A 21,973-nucleotide genomic window follows, 5' to 3' on the forward strand; every position below is an offset into this window, starting at 1 on the left:
TGCCTTTCAATGCCCTTATTATCCTTTCTTTTCAGCCTGCTGTCCTAATCTCTCTCCATCTGCACCTTTTACCCGGTTGACTTCTACCCGCTATCATTTTGTTTGTCTGTCTTTCAGTTCAACACAGTCTGTGATCTTCACACATCTTTAATCACACAGTATTTTGCAGATCTCCTAATTGAATCTTATCTTCTGCAGTAACTGTTAAGCTCCCTTGTTAGGCCTTATCAGTTCCTGCCCTCAAATGGTGGAAACCTCATAACCATAAAACAGTTTGGATGTGAACATACTGGCTTCTCTGTTGGTTTGTCCTTTGGATTGTGACAGATTGTGCAGAAGCAAGGCAAGGCTCTGTTCATGAGTTCAGGGCTTCACTGTATCTTCAGTCTCTTCCTTGATGCTACAAACAGCGCTCCTCATACATGACTTGTAGTATCAACTACTCTCATTTTGGGTTAGTAATGAGCAAAATCTTTTTTTTTCATTCCTTCCTGGGCCTTAAGCAGAGAGGTTTTAAGTGTGCTACCTATGGTGGACCACACTGCTCCATGCTGCACTCCGCTCCCATCTATTACCCTTTTCCATGTCTTTGAAAGAGGTAAGTGAAGATAGAGATACCCTGTCTACGTGGAGGAATATACAGGGAAGTACAGGGAAGCTCCAGAGGTTGCATCCATTCCACAGGCCACTAGGTCAGTGGAAAGACTTCTCATTTAGCCCCTGCCTGACTACACTATGTTCCTTTTACACGACTCAGTCTCTTCAACCAGGGGAACTTGAAAGATCATCCTCATCCCCAATGACCTTGGCAAGTCCTAAACTTTCCAGCTCTCCACGCCAAGCGAGTCCTGAAAATAGAAGCTTTCAGCATGTCTCCTATGGTTCTTATTTCTTGACAAAGAACATGGAATATATTCCTTAAAAGAATGTCTGAGGCCATCAGACAATATTTGCCTCAGTTATTTAGTTGCTGAGCATGAGCTCCAAAATGAAAAGTGTGAAGAAACCTGCTCCATCACTCAACAAAGGCAGCAACATTTATCAACAAGACAAAAATCAGAGGGCCTGAATTTCTGAAGCTCGTCTCTTCCCGTAATGCAGCTCAAGTGATTTACAAAACAAATCAAAACCTTCCATCTTTCCAGTAAAACTGGAGAAGCAGAGTAGCCTCTACAGGTTGGAGATGCTTGTGGAAGGAGCCAATTTGGAGAAAGGATAAGGGACCACTTTCTTGGTGCTAACTCTGGCTGAAGTGATGTTTATGATGTTCAAACCATAGTTAAGAGGCTTCAGAATTACGAAGTGGGCTGTTCTTCAGAAACTTGAAGTCAAAGTGACTGTTGAAGCAGCACGAGGTGTTTGTGCTGGGTTGTAGCCAAGGCAGACTCAAAAGGCAGAAGTTTGCTTTGCGTACAGTTAAGATATCAGAAAGAAAGGACTTTTAATTGCAAGGATTTAGAGGAACAGAAGAAAGTTTGGAGGAGGGGAAATACTTTCTCAGCACAGTGGTAATCCAGCTGCAGAAGTTGCACGAAACTCACAGGCTCATCACAGAGACAGCAATGGTAACTGTAGGCCCCTGAACGTATCAGAGTGACACTGACATTCATTTTTATATAGTACGTTTAAAAGGTTTGGGGAGAGGAAATGAAGAAAACCCGTTCACGCGTTAAAGCTTTGATCACAGTGAGAAAGAACCTGTTGAGAAAGAAGAGAAAATAACAGGCAAGAAACTTGAAAACCTCCAGCTGCATTTACAAAGGTTGTATTTTGAGGTTGAAGTAAGTCCCGGCGATTAAAATTAGTAATAATATTGTTTATCCTAGGAACAGGAAATTGGTTTTGGAGGACATGAGGGTTTGTAAAGGAAATGTGTTACCGTATTCCATTGCACGTTGCTTAATTTGCAAGATTTTTAGGCAGCAATTAATTGTCCATCAGTGAACAACTGTAGACACGGTTCTAAAGTGCTTTTTTTTTTTTCCAAATGTTAATCATAGCCAAGTAATGGTAGAGCTAAAATACCAAATCTATATCAGAAGGAGGAGAAAAAAAATGACCAGAATACTTCTTAGGTAAAGTAAATAAAATGCAACAAATTATATAGTTCTGAACTAACCTCCAACAATTAACACCAATTCAGAATTAATCCTAATGTGAGGAAATGTTTTAAAAGACACCTTTTCCAGGAACTGCCACATCTCAGGGAAATAACTTAAACCTGTTGCTTGAACAGGGCAGAATTCAAGAAGCGTGGAGGCACTCAGGCGTTCAGCAGCTCTGATACTGGTGTAGCAGGCTGAGGGACGTGAGGCTTGTCGAAATGGAGGAGGTGGAACTTAAGAAAGACTTGGGAAATAGATATTTCATTAATAAAATACTGAAGTTGGTAAGACACTAGTTAAGCAACGGTGAAAGCAAAATTGTTTTTTGGAAGAGCAGGCTTGTTTGAGCCCAGTGAGATACCGAGCAGTTCCCACTAATGACGACGATCAAGCTGTAGTTATTTTGTATGCAAGACTTACGAAGATGGTTAACTGTGTAGAGTTCAAGTTTGTTTAGGCTAACCTTGCTTGGTCCTTGCTGTCCTAAGTGCTTCTTAGTGCTGTATTAGCAGTTTGGCCACCCTTCTCCTCTGTGCTTAAGGAGTGCTACAGATTACAGTGCAGGGTAATTTCACTCTTCTCAACTTTTTTGGTTTCTTCCAGGCAGGCTGTAAAATCAAATCTTCATGTGTAGCACTAGAGTCAGCATGCTCTTCTCTTTGGCCATGTATCACACACCCCCACCCACCCCCTTTTAATAGTACAAGTGTGTGGTTTTAATAACAAAAACTGCTTTGGGAGGGTATTCTTTTTTATGTAGCTGTTTTATTTTACCAAATGTATGTAAAGTAAAGCAAGTGAAAAGAAAAATTCTCTTAAATAATGCTCAGCCTGTGTTTATGAAGGTCTTTTTTTTTCTTTTCTTCCACTGTGCTTGGGTTATAGCCTCATTTTCTTTTTTTTTTTTCCCCTTGTTCTCCATTTTCCACCATGAGCATGTGCAACTTGCCAGCTCAGCTTCAGGCAAACAGCCCTGGGAGCTGTTATCCCAACGACAGCAAGTACAAGACTGCTCATTCTAGAAGGTAACATGCTCTTCTCGACCTTTGTTGGGAAGCAGATGCTGTCCTCCTCATTATGGAGGCTGGTACCGACTTACCTCCTGCTCCAGCCTGAGCTCCAAAGTAGGTGAAGCGGTATTTTTGGACTCAAAGAAATAGCATGTTCTTCTCCAGCCTTTTCCCATGTGCCCTGGGAGGACAGAGAGAACCATTTCCGCAGGATCTTGCCTGGGCTCTGTGGGGCAGGCAGTACGGTGGTGGTAGCCGGGTACAGGTGGCAGAAGCTGGTTCGATGAGTGTTGTGCAGTGTGTGCTACAGGGCGGGGGGCAGTCAGTTGACTGACTTATTTTATTTTTTCCTTCAGAGCGCTCCTTCTGGGTACTTGTATCAGCAGCTTCCACATACGTCCCCTCTCCTACGTGCTCCTGCTGTATTTACCTTTTCCTTTCTTGAAATGTCTCCTCGTCTGCTCAGTCCGACTTGCCACCTCCTAAGTCTCTTTAACAATGACCCCAAAAACTTAACACTACTAATTGTGCAAGCTTTGAAGTGCGCACTGATTCTGATGACGCAGTGATTCTTTTCTGCTGATCTTTCCATATCATCTTGTTTATTTAGATAATAAACTCTCCCGCATGGTATGTCTGCTCCTCTGAGTAACGTCCTGAAAAAGAGTGATCCTTGGCATTCCTCCTTGGACTTGGCCACACTGCAGCAGCCCTGGCCTCCCGGCCAGACTTGGCCGCGTGCGCTGTAAGGACTTGTAGGAATGGAGAGCTGGCTGTGTGAGAAAAGTGGTACACAGCGCGAGGTGAACCCTTTGAGGGGGTAGGGGGAATGGAGGTGGGATTCAAAAGTGATGCTACTTCAATATGCAGTTGGTATTCAGTTGTTACAAAGGCTAATGCAAGCAGAGCTTTGTGGCAGAGAAACAGTGACATGGCAAAACTGAGACTCAAGGGCATCCAGAACTCTCTGTGAGCAAGAGGCATCGCTTCTTGGAGAAAATTAGGCAAAGCAAGGAGCTGTTCATGCAGACTGAAAGGAAAGAGACCCAGGTAAGTGCCAGAAGATAGACAAGAATAAAAGTACAGTATGAAGGACCTGGTGGGAAAAAATAAGATAGAAGAAAAAAGCATATTTGCAGAGGAAATATGTAATGTGGAACAGAGCTAGAGGAAACCGAGAGCGGGACAGGGTGAGCAGCTGCTCCAGAGCCAGCACCAGAGCTCGCAGGCTCAGCCTGACCCAGCAGCACCTCAAGCGGCTCTCACGCACCGCGCCCAGCCCGGCTGGATGCTGTCACAGGCCAGGGGCATGGTTGCTGTCGCTACAGCCTAAAGGAGTTTATTTTCCAGACTTGCATGTGCTGCTCTTTGCAGCTTTAGGGCTCAAGCAGTGTGAGAGATATAAAGCTCATTTATAACCGCTTCAGGTTTGTAAAGCATTTGAGTGCTGGTGCTGCAACCAGCTGGTAGCGGTGGCCTTAAAAAGGCTCTTTTTAGAGCCCCTCTTTTGCCAAATCACTTCCCCGCGGGAGCAAAGGAGCTGTGAGGGACCCAGCCGCCTCCCCCCGCAGGGCGTTGCTCCCGCGGGAGAAGGCCGGCGCCGGGGCCGGCCCCGGGCGGGCTCCGGAGCCCCGCAGCTCCACCTAGCGCCGCCCGCCCCGCGCAGCGCTGCCCCCGCGTTGGGTTGCGCCGACTGGTTCTGTAACAAATGAAATGTACTTATTAAAAATGATGCGCGTGTTTTGATAGGCAGCAATGACTGAAGCGGAAGGAGCAGAATAGGCCGGGGGGGTTGTGTGTAACGTGTCGTACAGGCAGTTTCTTTTTTATTTTTCTTTTATTTAAAGAAAAAAAATTCTAAAATGTTTGTATCACTAGACTAGTGCACAAAGACAGCATTGGGCAGTACCTGGCCTAACTCTGGGGCTGCCCGCGTTTTTTAACAGCTCTATCATAATGTGACATCAAAGACTAGTAGCAAAAAAAATCCCAACAATCCAAATATAAAATTTTTGTACAAATATATTTTTCTTTGTAGTACATAATCACTCTTAAAATACATCGTTTCCTTAGTAAATGTTTGCAACAATATTAAAATAAATAAAATATCCTAGAGAAAGTTCAGTTTCATCATAAAACTGCAAACCAGACGAGTATAAAAATTAATTTCACTATTAAAGTCTACGTCAGAGAGGTTTCTTCTCTTTTTTTTTTAGGCCAGAGTAAAAAGCATGTAAAGGTGCCAGACGTATGCAGACCATTAGAGTTCCACTGCTAGGAGTCCTACCTTTCACTAGGTGCTGATGTCAGCCTGCACTCATCCTGCTGCGAGTGTGTGCGGGGTCGGGTTGACAGTCTCCTAGGTTTTGAGAGGAAATACCAATTCTCCCTTAACCGTGGAGACGTGACAGATGTTGACTGCCTTGCAAGTCAATATGCTCTCTTCCTTCATTCTCACCTACGCACGCGGAGCGGTGCGCTGTTATGAAAGGGCGTTTGGCCTTTTCTGCTAAGTTGAAATTACAATTGCTGCATGAAAAACAAAGAGGAGGAAGTTTTCTGTGCGCCTTGCGGATATTGTCCCTGAATTCGTTTGCAGGAAGTGAATCCAAAGAAGCTTTTTACATTCTGATTTTTCTATTTTCCACCAGGGTTTGATTATTTTTCTCACATTCTTCCTGCTGTCTGGACCTCTCACCCCAGCAAGAACATCTCTAAAAGTTTTCTGAAACAGCAATGTCAGGCAAAGCAGGTTACTTCTGCTTGCCATCTCATCTGTACCGAACTAGAGCAGCTTTTCAAAGGAAGTCTGGTTTCATCATTACAAGCGGTAAAACTTCAAAGAACGTACTAACTTGCACACAATTAGCCATGGAAGGGAAGTAATTCCCAAATGCACGCGTTGTTGCTGCAGTGAACACCTCCTGCAAGGTTCAATTTGTGCATGGCTCCCGCAGGTTCAGAAGTGCTGGTCCTGCCATCGTGGGGCACTGCTGACGAATCACTCCACAAAGAGGGTGCCCACACCACGTCTCACAGCCTCGTCTCCTGCACTTCTTCCTCCGTCTCCTCTTGCAAGGCAGTGATTTTGGGTCTAGGTTTGCGTTTGCTGGAGTTTCTGTGGTGTACCGGGATTAGCTTAAGGCGATCTGCGTGGCTGATGGCTTGCCTGAAGGAGCTCTTTTCGCTCAGCAGCTTCTGAATGGATTCATACTGCCGTAATTTATTGTCCTCGATTACCTGAAGAAATATATCACTCCGTTAGACGGGCAATGGTGGTGAAAGAATTCAGCTAACACAACTAACAGAGCAGGGAAGAGACATGAAGCCATAACAGAGATCATCTTCTATCAGGAAAAGCCCAGTTTACCGTTTGCAATTTCTAATTACAACCATAAAAACAGATGTTAAAATTTTAACATGTGGAAAAGGTGCCTATTGCTCAAGTTACAAAATGCTGTTGGGCTTGCTGGTTTCTCCTTGCTTCTTGATTCGTACCTCTGAGATTGCTTGTTGAAGTCTCCAGGTACCATGGCATTTCCCCAGCACTGCTAAATTGCCAGGTTAAGAAAGCGTTAACTGCAGAAAACAGAGTTATATTGCAAGCAGAGGGAGAAGGCTGCCAGCAAGGTGCCAGGCCTTCTTTGCTTTCTTCTTGCCAAACAAGGAAGCACTGCTGGCCTGTGTTTGAAGGAGACAACAGGTTTGCCCTGTATGGCTGTGCCAGCCTCCACTGTCAGGCAGCAGACAGGGAAAAATCAGGCTCCTCCGCCGGCACTGTGATGCCAGCGTGTCTCCAGTGAGGGCACAGGTCTGACGGGAAAGAGCTTTTAGCAGCTCTGTTGCTAAAATGTTGTTCGGACGGTGGGAAACCTGGCCAGGCTCTGCCAACACAGCCAAGCGCAGCACATGCTGCGAGCTGGCAGCAAGGCTGAAGTCCAGCACGGCCAAAAGGACGTACAACCTGCCTATTGACTAGCCTGCTTCAACTTCAGACTGTATTCCTGTGCTAATACACCCAAGCAAATACACGTGCAAAACGATCTTTCACTCTGCTAATAAAATGAAGGTCCTCTCTTATGGAAGAGTCAAGAAAATACAGAGGAAGGAACCCCATTTTTAAGAACAATTACATAACTTGCCTTTTATTTCCTTCACTAACCATCTTTATATAACAAAGGAAATACCCCAGGACTTCAATACTTTGTCACCTTGATTAAACGAGAAAGGAATATTCAAGTGGCTTGATGAAAAAAACGCGCAATTCTGACCGTCAGACATTTTCTCAGGAGATCCCTTTGCCCATTTGGCGGGCCTCCCATTGCTCAAAAGCAATTGCAGCTATTTCTGCATTAGCAATGGTAACGCTCTGCGAGATGCTGGGATTTTTCTGGAGCTCCTGAGCCAATCGGCAATGTAAGGCATCTGGATCAGCAGCTGGGTAACCTACACAATTGCCCTTCTGGTTGAAAGAAGGAATCCAGCTCTTCCATAATGTGACCCAGCTCATCTGAACAGAGGTCTCTGTGACAGCTCATGTGAAAGAGCAAACAGGAGCCTGTTGCTCTTCTGCAGGTGACTAGGTTGCTCAACTGCCCTGAATGACCCCCATCAATCCAGCCAACTTCATCAATTCTGCTTGGTGTGTTTTGAACATTCATCGAATGTAATGAAACAACAGTATGGGAGACTACGAGAAACGCTCACCAAAAATCGCTGGCACTCCAGCATTGCCTCCAGCCTGTGTTCGGAGAGTATCACCGTGCAGTTGGCAAACGCATGCTTCAGAGTCTTCCTGATCACTTGGGAAGTTCTGAAAGGCAAACAAGCATCAGCGTTTAGACTGCAGTGTACATACCAGCACAGCTTATAACTTTATTGATGGTATTTAATAGTCTAGCTGCGTGTTGTAAAGCTCACATGCATGGACACCAACACTCTGCAGTGTCTCAGCATGCTGCATTTCTGCTGTGAAAGTGCGTATCAGCCATAAACCTAAGGTTGTAACTGGGCTTCCCTGATCCCCCATGCAGAATTACTAACACGATACTGAAATCAGTAACAAATCATTAGTAATGGGCCAGACAAGTTACAGAAAATCTCTTCCGGTGCCTCACTGATTTTCTTATTTCATATTAGAAGATAGAACAAACGATCAATACGTACACAGGGTCCAGGTGAGCACTTGGTTCATCGAGCAGCAAGATTTTAGCTTTGCTGAGAACTGACCGGGCAAGGCACATCAGCTGTTTGTGGCCGTGACTGAGGACGCAGCCTCCATCGACAAGAACGAAATCAAGCTGGCCTGGAAATTGCTCAATAACAGACTTCAGCCCAACCTGCCGGAAAGAAAAAGGACATGAAAAATCGATGAGACACGGTTACTGCTGATTGTGGGTACGGCAACCAATGCCTTTAATTTCCTTGCCTTTCATTTCTGACAGCGAAGAGAAAATATAAATTGATGAAAAAGAGAATCTGTCCTATAAAGATTACAAGCTAGTAGCTGGATGATGTGAAAAGCACTGAAATATTTGACTCTTACAACATGCTAGGATTTATGTTGGGAAGCTGAGAGTTAATGCTTCATTTGTTTGTCATATACAATGAGTTCTGGCATTTTGACCAAAACATTCTGAGTTAGCAGGCTAGAGAAAGCAATATATTTGAAATTTTTTATCCAGCAGCAATGTACGTCATTGGAAATGTTAAGGAAAGTGGTTTTTGAAAGGAAACCAGGCTTTTTTGGTTACTAGGAGGGTAAAAAGAAACAACCAAAATTCACATGCTACATTACAGCAACAAAGAAAATAACCCAGGTCACCATGGCCGTTGTCTCTATGGCTCTGAGAGCGTTTCCATCTGCTCCTTTTGCTGCCCCGAAGGGCTTGTGCACTTTGTTCATACTAATGGCATCACGGGCTGCCCTCTAGCACTGCTGAAAAAATGTTTAGAGGGGTGCCCGTGCCAAGTGAAGCTGCTTCACTTGGACCAGAAACCAGAATCCAGCCCAGGAGATGTCTTCTGACTGTTTCTTCCAGTGCTCCTTTTTGCTCTCATTGGGAGATGCATTTTGTGCACCTCAAAGCAAAGCTTTGCATCTTCCACAGGTCCAAACCGACTGTGCTCCTTGGCCTAATCAGCAGTGTTTACAGAGAAATTTTTGTAAAATATGAGAACTAGGAAACATATGTGAGTTGCATTGCTCCAAAAGACATTATAAACATGTGATGCAACCTGACTGGTTTATGAAGAGCCCCCCTTGGATTTTTGAAATATTACTGATCTGCAATTCATTTTCATTCCAAGGCAAAAAAAATTTGGAATTCTGCCTTTGTGTTTCCATTTTACATGGAAACCATATTAAACTGGGGTGTGTGGGTACGTCTGTTGAGTTTCTGAAGAGTTCATGATTTTATTTATAAGCAAATAAAGGCCACTGCTTTGCTCCTCACTCCTCTTCTGAACGCACATCATGCCCTTTAATGAAATTTTGCAATTAATGGCTGAAAAGATGCTTTCTTCTTAAAATTGCACAAGGTCTCTCTGTGTACTTGTAGGGTCCAGACAGCTGACTGTAAGAGTAAAATTGAGCCTCAAAAGTTGATGCAAGTCTGACAGATTCAGGTGTGAAATATGGGGCCAATAAAAAATGAAACATCTGACATCTATTCAGACAACACTTTGCGCTCTGCAGCTGATTGCGAGAAGCATAAAAAGCTGATGCTGATCTCAGCAGGATCCTCTAAATCCTCAGCAGCCAACGTGGGTCAGGGATAAGCTGACAGTTAACTTACTTTCTGTACTGTGCTCCCAAAGTTACACTGACGCACTGTCGCTAACAAGCCAGATTTCAAGAGCACGAACTTTGTAAACAACCCAATCACTCCTACTAAAAAGTATTACAGCTCTTTTTCTTTTCTATTTGCTTTGCTCTCTCGCCTGTGCAATGAAAAACTCTGTATCACATATGGATTGGCCAAACTCCTTAATGATAAACACTTCAAAATAATTTTTATTCATGCCATTGTAAATGAGGTTTAGCTCTTTAAAATCCCCGGCTTGATTCACACGCGCAGTGAAAACAATCCTCAAAAGCAAAAGTGGAGCTTGTCTTTTTCAAAAAAGGGGATGTTAATCCACACTCCGTTTTTTCCCCAGCCTCAGAGAAGTGAAGAAGCACAGCACTGAGCACCCTGTTGCCTCTGCTAGGACCGGCTGAAAAGCTCCTGTCACATCATTTAACCAAAAATGTCATGATGTTTTTATTTGACAGTAAATTACTCATAGAAAGTGTCTACTTTCCTCTTTTCCAAACATAGGGGAGAAATTAGATAAACCCAAAAGAAAGAGAGAGCAGAGACAGAGTTAACCTCCTGGATGGGAAAGGAGGAAGCTTTCGGATTAAGTCCCACACTTGTAAGCATTTTCTGATACTTGAGACTTGCTATGAACAAGGAAAATGGCACCAATTCATCACTGAGTCTGTATTAATTAGGCCATCCCTACCTTGGAACGAGAAAACTGCTTTCTAGGCTGCAGCTCTTTCCCTCCCGTAACTCTCATCTGCCTTTCTCCAGGCATTACGTGCACCTGTGCAACCTATTAAGCACTATCAGAGCCAATAGGTGGCATCTGTCAACCGTAATGCATGGGGTTCAGCTCAAAAATGAAAACAGAAGTGTAAAAATCTGGCCCCTCATCCTGATAAAAAAAAAAAGGTGCTAAAACCTCAACATAAAATTAGAAGAAAACCTTCAGGTTCATAAAATCTAATATTCCATGATTCTTATTTTTCATGGAAGAGGCAGCTGCCCGTGACACAAGCAGTACATAAGCCTGAATGCGGTGTCAGAGAGTGCTCCTTCTCAGCTGGCTTTACATTGGCCTGAGAATCGCAATAATTGGAAAATACTTTGAGGAAAGATTTTTCTAAGCTGAATATAAGTATTTCCTCTTGCAATAACACCAGTTATTTCTATGAAAGCCACAGCTATTTTTCCTTTTTTTTCCTGGCTTCCAAAATGTTTACTAGTCATTTTTACACATTTTGGTAGAAAAATGCCTTGCAGAGATTTCATATATTTGCCAAAGCATTAAAATGAAAAAAGATTACAGGATGTTTTGCTGTGTCAGCTTCCTCCACTTTTTTTCTCTCAGAGTCACCCAGCAGAGCCAAACATAAAACCTCACCTATGCTAAATCACTGCATGAAGAACCCAGACTGTGGCTGTATGGAAGTTTATCTTTTCTTTTTTTTTAAATCTCTGACAAAGGCACCTTTTTATTAGGAAATAAGGAAATATGGTTTATAGCATAGCATTATCTTTCCTCAGCCCTTTTTTTTCTAAGACTCTATATAAATGTAACATATGACAATCATTTGATCTACGCTGCACTCTGCTGTAACCACTTCACCAGAGGGATACAAATAACACTGAACAGTTTTACCTCCTCTGCAACTTTCCATATTTCTTCATCATTCCACTGTCCATAAGGATCCAGATTCATCCGAAAAGTTCCAGAAAATATGAACACTTTCTACAAGAAAAAAGATATACAGACACAGGTGGATAGATATCCTGAAACACTGTGTAAAGCATTGTAAATTGTAAAGCATACATTGAAAGAATAACCTGCTGCCATTACCAGATAGAGCTTATTGCAGGTTATTAAAAATTTTGGAAAACATTGTTCCAAAAAAAGTGATCTTAAAAATCCTTATGTTGGGTTTTTGGCAATTGTCTTAATAAAAACTTACCCAAACTTGTCTGAAAAACAGTAAAAATCACATTTAAGCAGTTTTCAGGATAAAACATTCCCCGTATTTCCATTTTGGAATAAGCCTTTTAAAAACTATTTTTGATTCTTTATTACGTGAAACATATTCAAACAAAAAAAAGATCACTGATCCAAAGCGTGTGTTCCCACAATTTTGTTTTGAGACAAAAAAACCTCCTGGATATTTGTCGGTATTCAGGGACAGTGTCCTAAGTTGCTTTTCATCAATGGATTTTTCTTTTTCTAATCAATTGTAGCCAGATATATATTAGCATCATTCTGTTACCTGACATTTCACCATGTCCCAGTCCTATCTCAGAAGAGGTTTTTTTCCTCTCACTCTCTCACTGTCACGTCACTGAGCTGTGACACAGCACGACCTGATTCACAACTGTAGCAGCAACAACCCGCTCTCGTATGAGGCTTCCCTGATTGACGCTACGGCCCATGCTCTCTCCCTGCTCCGTCCTGCACCTCCCTTCTGTCACACAAGATGAAGAGGATGCACATTTCCCAGCACTGACAGCACGTCCTTCTCGTACTGAAGTTTACTACTCCGTTCTGCTTTTCTCATCAGTTTAGGCAAGCAGATTTAAGCGAACATCCCTTAAATACACGTTTTGTAGCTTGAAAAGTGATGACTCAGACAAAATTAAATATTTGTTTAATCTCTTTTTACATGGGGTAGGTGTGTCAGATTCTGGTGGAAATGAGGTTCTTCAAGGGACACTGAGGTTGCACAACAGTTCTTACGAGATAAACCCAAGCTGTTGCTTTCTATGCTGCGAGGTACACCTGCTGCTTGTAGCAGGGAGAACTTGCTCTCAAAGAATGTAAGTAAGTGCCTTGTTGAGAAATATTACCATCTGCTTGCTCTTTCCTTGTACATACGGAACAAATACCAAGAGGAAAGATTTGAGACAATTATTTTCTTCTCTTTTGTCTTCCTGAAGAAAATATTTATTTAGCGAAAAATGTGTTGAAATGCCAGTGATTCACAGCCACATAATTTCTTGGAGTCTTGGTAGTTAAACACTACCAAAAGCAGTGAAGGACTAGCTGTACCAGCAGAAAATGGCTGAGAGAATGTACTTAGCAAGTACTTTCCCAGAGTTTGACCAGTCTACCACAATTTCCATCTGACCTAACCTGGGAACTTGGCATTCTTTCATCAGATTTCGAAGTGATTTATAGACACATTTACATTAATCATTTAATTATGATTAATTAAAAGTTTAAACGTGGCAGAGAAAAATAAATTACATTAATTAATTTGCTTCATTAAGATATGTAAGCCATTGCCCATAACTTATTTGGTGTAAGAGAGAACGAAGTACCTGATTCAAGAGACCAGAGGAGAAAAGCAGCCGCACCGTGGTGCCCTGCAGGCAGTGGGGTGGATTTAAGTGAGATGATACCTTCACCGCACTGCCAGCCACACACCGACCGAGCTGCAGCAGACGCAGCAGTGCACACAGCTAAAAGTCATTGAAGCACTTTTGGTAGAGACTAGGGGAAAGAGTAGACTCTTTTCTTTATAATCATGTTTGTTAATAACAATGAATGCTTTGGTGAAGTACAGCGCAGCCCTTTTCCCATGCCCTGCACTGGTTAGGTGGCGTGAGCGGGGCGACGTATTTGCAGCAGGGTTAGATTCTTCCAAGTAGTGGGTGCGGTGGAAATAACAACACTGTGGAAACAGTGTCAGACGTGGGTTTGTTCACACTTTGAGCGCCATACATTTAACTAATGGAATAGGTATTTTCATTTCTCACTGGTAAAGAATACTTAACTGAACAAACCAGTTTTAAAGAAGATAGGGCTGAATAACATTCCTGCTGAAGTGCAGCAGGCAGAGAAATAAAGAGAACTACTTTCTTCAGAAACTGCTGTTATTCCTAATAACTGTGCTTTCAAGAAGCAGGGCACTAAAAGCAACCTATTCCCAAAAGTACATCTTTTTTTCCCACAAGGTAAATATTTCATCGTCCTGAATTCTGGTACTTCTCTCCCCATTTCAACACCTCCTTCCTCCCAGCTCATTAGAAACTACATAGGGTTCACTTGAGTAAATATCATATGAGTCACATGGGCAGTTTAGAGTCCACTTAAAAAGAAGCAGAAAAAAAACCCCCTAAATTCTTAAAAGCTAAAAGTCTAAAGTGAAAAAAACCAAAAGTGAATCCCATGGACTTATGTGTTGTTTATAAATATGGAAGAAGTAGAAATAAGAAGGGTGTTGGAATGGGGAATGGATGGCTGGGAAGACTGGCAGCAAATCTGGAACCGTTTCCTTCTCGGTCACTTGTTCAAATTCACTCAAGATGATAATGGGTGTGATCATACAACAAATAGTTTCTCAGACCTGACATCCACTCACAAGCAAAACACTCAGGAATATAAATATGGTCATGTTTACGTTCTGACAACCCCAAATATTGTAAATCAACCCCTCTGAAGGGCATTAATCCCCCTCAGCGGCTACAGCCTCTGCGTATTGGTTACAGTGTGGGATACACTCAGCTTGTGGCGATAAGCTTCCTAAGTGATTTAAGTGTTATGTGGAGAACCAAGACCCTGGAGCACCTAAGCAAATGCATACAGAAGAGTAAAGGATCAGTCGACGAGAGGCTGCTAAGGAGTGAGAGCATCCTGGCTGTGAGTAGCTGCTGTTGCAACGAAAGACAACCCGTGTTCAGGTCCTCAGTGAGACCCATGGACCCTTGTTCCCAAACGCCCCAGGGCTGGAGAATAAACGCAACATCAGCTGGAACCAGACACCAGGTCCACTCACAAAGAAGTTAGAGTAACAACAGTATTACCTCCACGTAGCCGCCTCCACTTCGTATATATTATGGCAACAATATCAACATGAAAGAAAATCAAATTGCTATGTGAATGCTTTAGTATTAGGTGCAGAGTTAGAGGTTTTGTTTTCCTAAGTGTCCTTTAGGGACTTTGCATTGACATTAAAATATTTACAGACAAGAATAAGAGCATGGGAGCAATGAAGACCACCTGCAAGTTTTTTGGGACCAGAACGTGAAGATGCTAAAACCTCTGTCTCCCATAGAGCTTACTAGTAAACACAAGTGCTGTGCTCCTGGCAACACCAAACCTATGATGCCCAAAATGAGCACGTGGCATTGTTAATTAATGTCTCCAGGTGCTCTGTGCATGGGTCTGATGCAGCAGATGCTCCCCGGTATGGTGATGCTGACTCGTCTCGATGCCCTGCAGGAACCCAGCCTCTGCGGGACCCTCTGCGGGACCACCTCTGGGGAGCGGCACTGCTCAGCAGGCTGCACCATGCAGGAGTGCCCTGGCACACTGCAAAACAGCCACCCCCGCAACCTCCGAAGGTGAACAGCCCTGAAAGGTATAAGAAGCGATGAAACTGCGCTGGAGACAGACAGGCAGAGAGACAGACAGATATAATGAATAAAGTGAGATAGCTACTGAAAAATTGGAACTACAAAGATAAAAGTTGCAAAATTTCACTTCTTAAGTAAAATAAAGAAGCAAAAGTGATTTGATTATTTTTTTGTCAGCTGACAGTCATAATCTTGTTCTCCACGCTAAGCTTGATTTTAACTCTATATGGAGTATTTATTTACACGTAGAAAATGGTGTGAGATAGAATCATAGAATTCAGGATGCAGTGGAATGACACTGAAGAAGAACTAGAAGTCATCCCCTTCCTTTGAGCTAGCAGCACCTTATGGGTCTCAGGTTTCTCCTCATTTATTTTATGGAATATTGGCTGCCGGTCTCCTGTTCTCCACTCAAAGCCAAATTTCTGAAGGCATTTTCTCAATTTGACTCCATTAAATACTTCAGGATGCAATCTGCATGAGGACCTGTACGCAAAAGAGCTTCAGATGCAGCTGAATGTCCTCACCCTGAAAATGTGGTGGGGAAACTCTTACAGAAGAAGCATCAGAAAGGACTGCCCAGAAAGAAGGGATGATGGACTGCGATTATACTTCAAACAGTCTGTTATCGCTGGAGTAATTGCTTTGCATGAGAATGACAAACATCCTGTAGAAGCAGCGCTATGGTCAGGCTGTGCTTCAGCAGTGCTGAGTGAGGAGCTACAGGAAGGAACTTCCTTGTGGGTGCTCAGGAAACATGTTTTATATGATTTATCCCTTCACGCCACTGCAATGCGCTGACAGCTGGATTTGAGATACTGAAAGAAACAGGTTTTTGCCTTTGCTCCGGCTCAGCGTGAACCCTGACCACTCCGCAGGCCATTCCAGCATCGCCTTGCATGGAGCAGACTGCAGTGTGTTAGGACGCTGTGTGTGCTATGCAGGTGTGCATCAATGGGGTTCCCACGGAGGAAAAGCACTTCTTTTCTTCTAAATTGGGAAATTTAGGGATAAGGAAGAGAAGGAGAGTGTTGGAAAGTTTTCACGAGGAAAGCATGCCCCAGGTAGAAGTCCGTTCTCCTTTTATTAGCAAAGCCTCTCCTGGTGACGGCGAATATCCATGTGTTGCTGTAGGCCAGCCTCCCAGGAAAGGAAAGGCAACTTTTTTTTCCCCCATTCTGAAGCCGTAGGTGAACAGCAAAGAACAAAAGGCTCCCTTTGTTCTGCTGGGAAAGGCAGGGTGGCATATGCAATTTCTCTTCCCTGCTGGGAAAGTGCTAGTGAAAACTTAATTTCGTTCTGAATGTGGGAACTTTTGAGGCATAATGTGCAGTTCTTTGGCAAGGCTTTGGGACAGGAGCTGCAGCTGAAGCATGCAAACAGGCTGGCAACTCCCACGACCTTCCAGAGAATGGAGGGCTGGGATTTTTTGGCATTGATCCATGTGTCAGGGACTTCCAAACTGAACTAAATGTGTAATTTTAACAACGAACTAACAATGCACCTCACTAGCAGAAGGGCAAGTTACACTGCTCGTGTAATAAATGTCTCGTGCATTTTGCTGATGGCTGCAGAATGATGTTTTCTATACCATTAGTATACTCACTCTGCAGTGAATACTCAGCTGTCAGAATTATTAACCATATTTTTAACTGGGACAAGGAGGCTACTTGTTACGAAGCATTTAGTTTTTTCCCCAGTCCATGCGTTCCCAAGGACAGATGGAGATGGAAAGCAGAAAACCACATCCCAAAGGAAGAAATGGCTGAAAGCAAAAGGATGACTATGGGGGAGACATGGAAGCCCCTTCCAATACAGAAAGTTATATGTGGCTATATAGCTATATCAGGAAAATTTCCCAATGGACACATAGCTTATACTGGTAAAAGCATCCTTCATCCTATACAGCCATCCTCTGGAGGACAGCTGTGTTACATACCTGTCCTCCAAACTAAATAAATGCAGCTGCATTTGCAGTTCACTGCACAGCTGCCTTGATCTGAAGGGGTAACTTTTTTTCATGCTTGCAACCAACAATCATGCTGCAGAACTGAACCAGCAATAATAAAGAAATAAAAGTTTACAGGAATAGATAGACATGAAAAAGTTGAAAAGAAGACAGAAAGGGTGACGGACAGGTCAGCTATCAAAGAGCAGCTTGCCAAGCAAGCCTCAGCTCAGTAGGCAGCGTGTGACCAACCAGGCTGTCGGTAGAGCTCAGGCAAGAAACAAATCCAGCCAGTGACTCACCACTGCTCTCTTGGTTCTGTTTGTTGGGGGTGTAATTTGGCAGTGGAGAAAGGGTCTGTTCTGGCAAGGTCAAAGTGCTAAAAAATTGCTGCCTTTGAGGAAATTTCAGAGCATGATTGTGGAAATGCATAGAGAGGAGAGACTTGTGCCTTCTTTGTATGCCTACTTTAAATAAATGCCACTCAGGCTACTGTGGGATAACATTTTTGAAAGGGAAGCTATCACAACTCAAAACTGATCATTAAGTAGAAAAATTAAATTTTGAGTCTCTCTTGTGTTTGTAAAATCAAAGCCGTTGTGTTTCCAGCACGAGCATTTCAGTGTCTTTTAACAGCTACCAAAGCCAAAACAGTGCCATCAGGAACAGCTCGGTCAGAGTTAAATCCCACCTCCATGACACTGAAATAGATCAGGAGTGACTATAGCGACTGAGTGACAGTTGTATTAGTGACTTCACTACAATTAGTTTGGTTTCTTGTATTGTGGTAGAAAGCAGAATTTAGCCTACATATCCAGCGGAGGGTTAAAGTGAAGACAGACTTCTGCTCTGCTATGATGGTTATGGAAAAGAAAACCACTATTTTGAAAATATAAACTTGACAGCATATTTTTCAGTTAAATGGCTGGCTGATCCAGAGTCTCTCCAACTGTTTTAAAGCACCTCATGTAGTCAGTGCACAGTAGCATTAAACCACATATATGTTCATTGCAGCTCACCAGCTTTCTAAGCAACCACCTTTCTGAGACAGTAGACTACCTAGGAACAAGCCAATATGGACAGAAAGCAACTGGCAACTCCTTTACAGTGGGTATGGGATAGGGAATAGCACAATAAGGGTTTCACAACTGACAGTCGAAAGGAGACCTTTGGTCACCCTGGTTGGCCCACTCCTTGGGTGCCAAGGAGTGGACCAACCAGGGTGACCAAGGATCAAACCATACTTATCAGTCTCTGGGGCTAGTAGCCACTCCTCAAGGATGGATAAAGGCGAGACAGACTGCATGTCCCCTCACGGTGTGGCAGGCTGATCTGCAACTGGTGTCTCTCTGCCTTCCGATATCACAAATGACTCATTGGTAAGACTGCAGTCAACTTGAATTATTCTGCCACACTGACATGATTTCCAAAGGAATGAACACTGTTATGGAAAAAGTGTATGTTTAGTAGCTGAAGAACTATCCCGTGTACAGCTTTCAAAGAAGGGAAAGCCAATATGTGTTATTCCTGTACCAGTATTGTTGGAAAGGACTGACAGCTTTCAACAAGAAAAATACAAAACATGGCATTAAAATTATGCAGTTCATTCCACCAGTTTTCAGTCCTACCTTTACAGTGAGCAATCACTTTTTAGTGTTACTGCATGCAGCCAATAATGTTCATTTTTGAGACAGACAATCCAGAGCTGTCACTAATGTAGGACACGGTCCAGTGGCGGGGACATTGGCAAGGGACTCAGAAGCCCTAGGTTTAATTGTTTGCCTCTTCTTAGACTATTTTTCTTGTTTCGGTTATTTGAGAGTATTAGGGTCCCTAAATCCATGTGAGGAGCTGCTTCCTTTTTCATCTCTGTAATAGTATTACTTCCCATATGCCGGGACTGCTGCAAGCATATAACATGAAGTGCTCCCTTATACGTACACCATGACACGGTAATGAGAGATGACAGCTAAAAAAGTGATGAGTCCAAGTTGGGGATCAGCTAGTGGTCTAGCAAAATATGAGAAAAGCAGTAATTCTGCTACCAGCCTGTCAGGGAAAATAGGCAATGTATAGTATCCACATGTTAACCATAATATGTGATATGTGATGTAGGGCTTTAGAAAACAGTAGCTGAGAACACCACTGATTGATTGTATTTTTTTCTTTAGGTGGCACTATCTTAGTTTGAATCAACATGCAAACTGTTTCAGAGGTGGAGGGATAAGCAGGCTGCGAACATTTCCGTTTGAGTGTGCTGTACCTTGCAATTTCTAGAAGAGTTCTTGTGTGAGTGGCATAGAAACCCTCAAAAAGCTGTGAAGTTTGCTGTGAATCATTGCATCCATCCATCTATCCATCCATCCCACTCCCCTTTTCACAAAATCTCTGCAATTTGTTTCTGTTTCTCAGCATAAAACAACTAACTTCCAGCTTGAAGGTAACTATGCCCATATGGATATAGAACCAATGAAAATAAAGGCACACAAATATACAATAATCTCATTACCTGAGGAATTACTCCAAATGCCTTTCTCCATTGCTGCACGCTGACCATGTTCCAGGAGACTCCATCAATCTGGATATCCCCTTCTGTATTCAGCAGTCTTAAAAATGCAAAAAGTAAAGTGCTTTTTCCTGAACCAGTTCTTCCTAAAAGGCCCACCTGCAATGCAAATCATAAAAGCAAACTTTTATGTTAATACTGCTCACATATTAACCGCAGACCAAGGCAGAAACACTTAGAGATCTCAGCAGTGGAGAACAATACAAATGGATCTCAATGGGATAGTAATTGTCGTTCATTTGGGAATGAGAAAAGCCTACAGCAAGGGCTGAACAAAACACTGGGCCAGACTCTTCTTTGTTTTGTTAGAATTAACTAAGATGAAAAATCTGTTAGTCTACCCTTAGCTGAAGAACAGAAATTTGCTTATATATTATCTTGTACTGATTAGTCCAGCTCTTTGTGCCTTTCTGCTTTCTTTTGCTATGAAGCCATCCTTAGCAAAACCCCAGCAGACAAAAACCAAGTAGGGAGTGCACTTGAATCACACTACTAAGCTACTCCATTTCCATATAACTGAAAATAGAGGGCCTAATTCTGATCAGACTATGAATTTGTAGTGGGGTAGCTTGGGCCTGAGGCAGTGGTCACAGCACACACCATGCCGTTGCCTACCCTCAAGCAGCAATGCAAGTCCTCAACCTGCCCAGCTGGTGCTGCCTTTCCTTACCTCTTAGTAGGGAGGAAACATAATACACGGGGTTTTGTTGTGTCTCCCTCGTGAGATTGCACCGACCTATTGCTGGAACAAGCAGTATCTGCAGTAACCACCAGCAAATGCTGAGATACTGCCTTTTCCAACAGCTGGGTTTTACACAGCTAATGATGTCCTGTCTGAGCATGGGCTGCTTTTGTAGGGTGACAACATACATGTGAAGGTGAAGAAGGGGATTCTTCCTGCTGCCTGGCATCCTTTCCGTAACAGTGCCTTAAGCCTCCGAACCAGATGAGCAGTCTACCCATCTATTGATTGGGTAGCTTTGTATTCCAATCTACAAAAAGGGCATGAGGGAAGACCCAGGGAACTAGTCTAACCTCAGTTCCTGGAAAAATTATGGAGAAGATCATACTGTGTGCTACTGAAACACATTTAAAGAATAATGCAATCATCAGGCACAGTCAACATCGGTTCACAAAGGGAAGGTCCTGTTTAACTAATTTAATATCCTTCTATGATAAGGTCACCTGTCTAGTGGATGAAGGGAAGGTGGTAGATGTAGTTTTCTGGATTTTAGCCAGGCTTTTGATACTGTCCCTCACAGCATCCTTCTGGACAAGTTGTCCAACTGTGGGATGAGCGGGTTCACAGTGCGCTGGGTGAAGAACTGGCTGAAGGGCAGAGCTCAAAGGGTTGTAGTGAATGGGACTACATCTGGGTGGCGGCCGGTCACCAGCAGTGTTCCTCAGGGTTCAATTCTAGGGCCAGTTCTGTTCAATATATTTATCAAGAATCTGGATGCAGGAGTTGAATGCACCATTAGCAAGTCTGCTGATGATACCAAACTGGGAGGTGCTGTTGACTCTCCTGAGGGACTAGTTGCCTTGCAGAGGGATCTAGATAGATTGGAGCATTGGGCAATGATTAATGGGATGAAATTTAACACTCCAAATGCTGGATTCTGCACCTATGATGGAGTAATGCCAGGCACAAGTATAAACTGGGAGAGCAGTGGCTGGAGAGCTGCCCTGCAGAAAGGGATCTGCTGATCGACAGCAGGCTCAATAGAAGACAGCAGTGTGCCCTGGCAGCCCAGAGGGCAAACTGCATCCTGGGGTGCATCAAACACAGTAGAATCATAGAATCATAGAATCATTAAGGTTGGAAAAGACCTCTAAGATCATCGAGTCCAACCGTCAACCCAACACCACCATGCCCACTACACCATGTGCCTAAGCGCCAGCCAGTCAAAAGAGGTGATTATCCCGCTGTATTCAGCATTGGTGCAGCCTCACATGGAGTACTGCGTGCAGTTCTGGGCCCTGTGAAGGTCCTTGAACGTGTCCAGAGGAGGGCAACAAAGCTGCTGAAAGGGCTAGCAGGAATGTCCTACGAGGAGCAGCTAAGGACTTTGGACTTGTCTAGTTTGGAGAACAGGAGGCTGAGGGACTCTCTCCAGCTTCCTGAGAAGGGGAAGTGGAGAGAGAGGTGCTGAGCTCTTCTCCCTGGTATCCAGTGATAGGACATGTGG

General features: G+C 43.4%; 1 protein-coding gene across 1 annotated transcript in view; it reads right to left on the bottom strand.

Moving 5' to 3' along the window:
• Positions 1 to 6,148: 6,148 nt before the first annotated feature.
• The window catches only part of CFTR (CF transmembrane conductance regulator), a 93,297-nt gene continuing 77,472 nt past the window's right edge, over positions 6,149 to 21,973 (bottom strand). Inside the window, exons 23-27 of the mRNA XM_075147224.1 lie at positions 19,728 to 19,883; positions 11,567 to 11,656; positions 8,282 to 8,454; positions 7,823 to 7,928; positions 6,149 to 6,355 (exon numbers count right to left, since the gene is read on the bottom strand). Of these exons, the coding sequence (XP_075003325.1) occupies positions 6,149 to 6,355; positions 7,823 to 7,928; positions 8,282 to 8,454; positions 11,567 to 11,656; positions 19,728 to 19,883 (732 nt within the window). The remainder of the gene's footprint in view (positions 6,356 to 7,822; positions 7,929 to 8,281; positions 8,455 to 11,566; positions 11,657 to 19,727; positions 19,884 to 21,973) is intronic.

The sequence above is a fragment of the Calonectris borealis genome, chromosome 1, assembly GCF_964195595.1.
Source record: "Calonectris borealis chromosome 1, bCalBor7.hap1.2, whole genome shotgun sequence".
Taxonomy (NCBI): domain Eukaryota; kingdom Metazoa; phylum Chordata; class Aves; order Procellariiformes; family Procellariidae; genus Calonectris; species Calonectris borealis.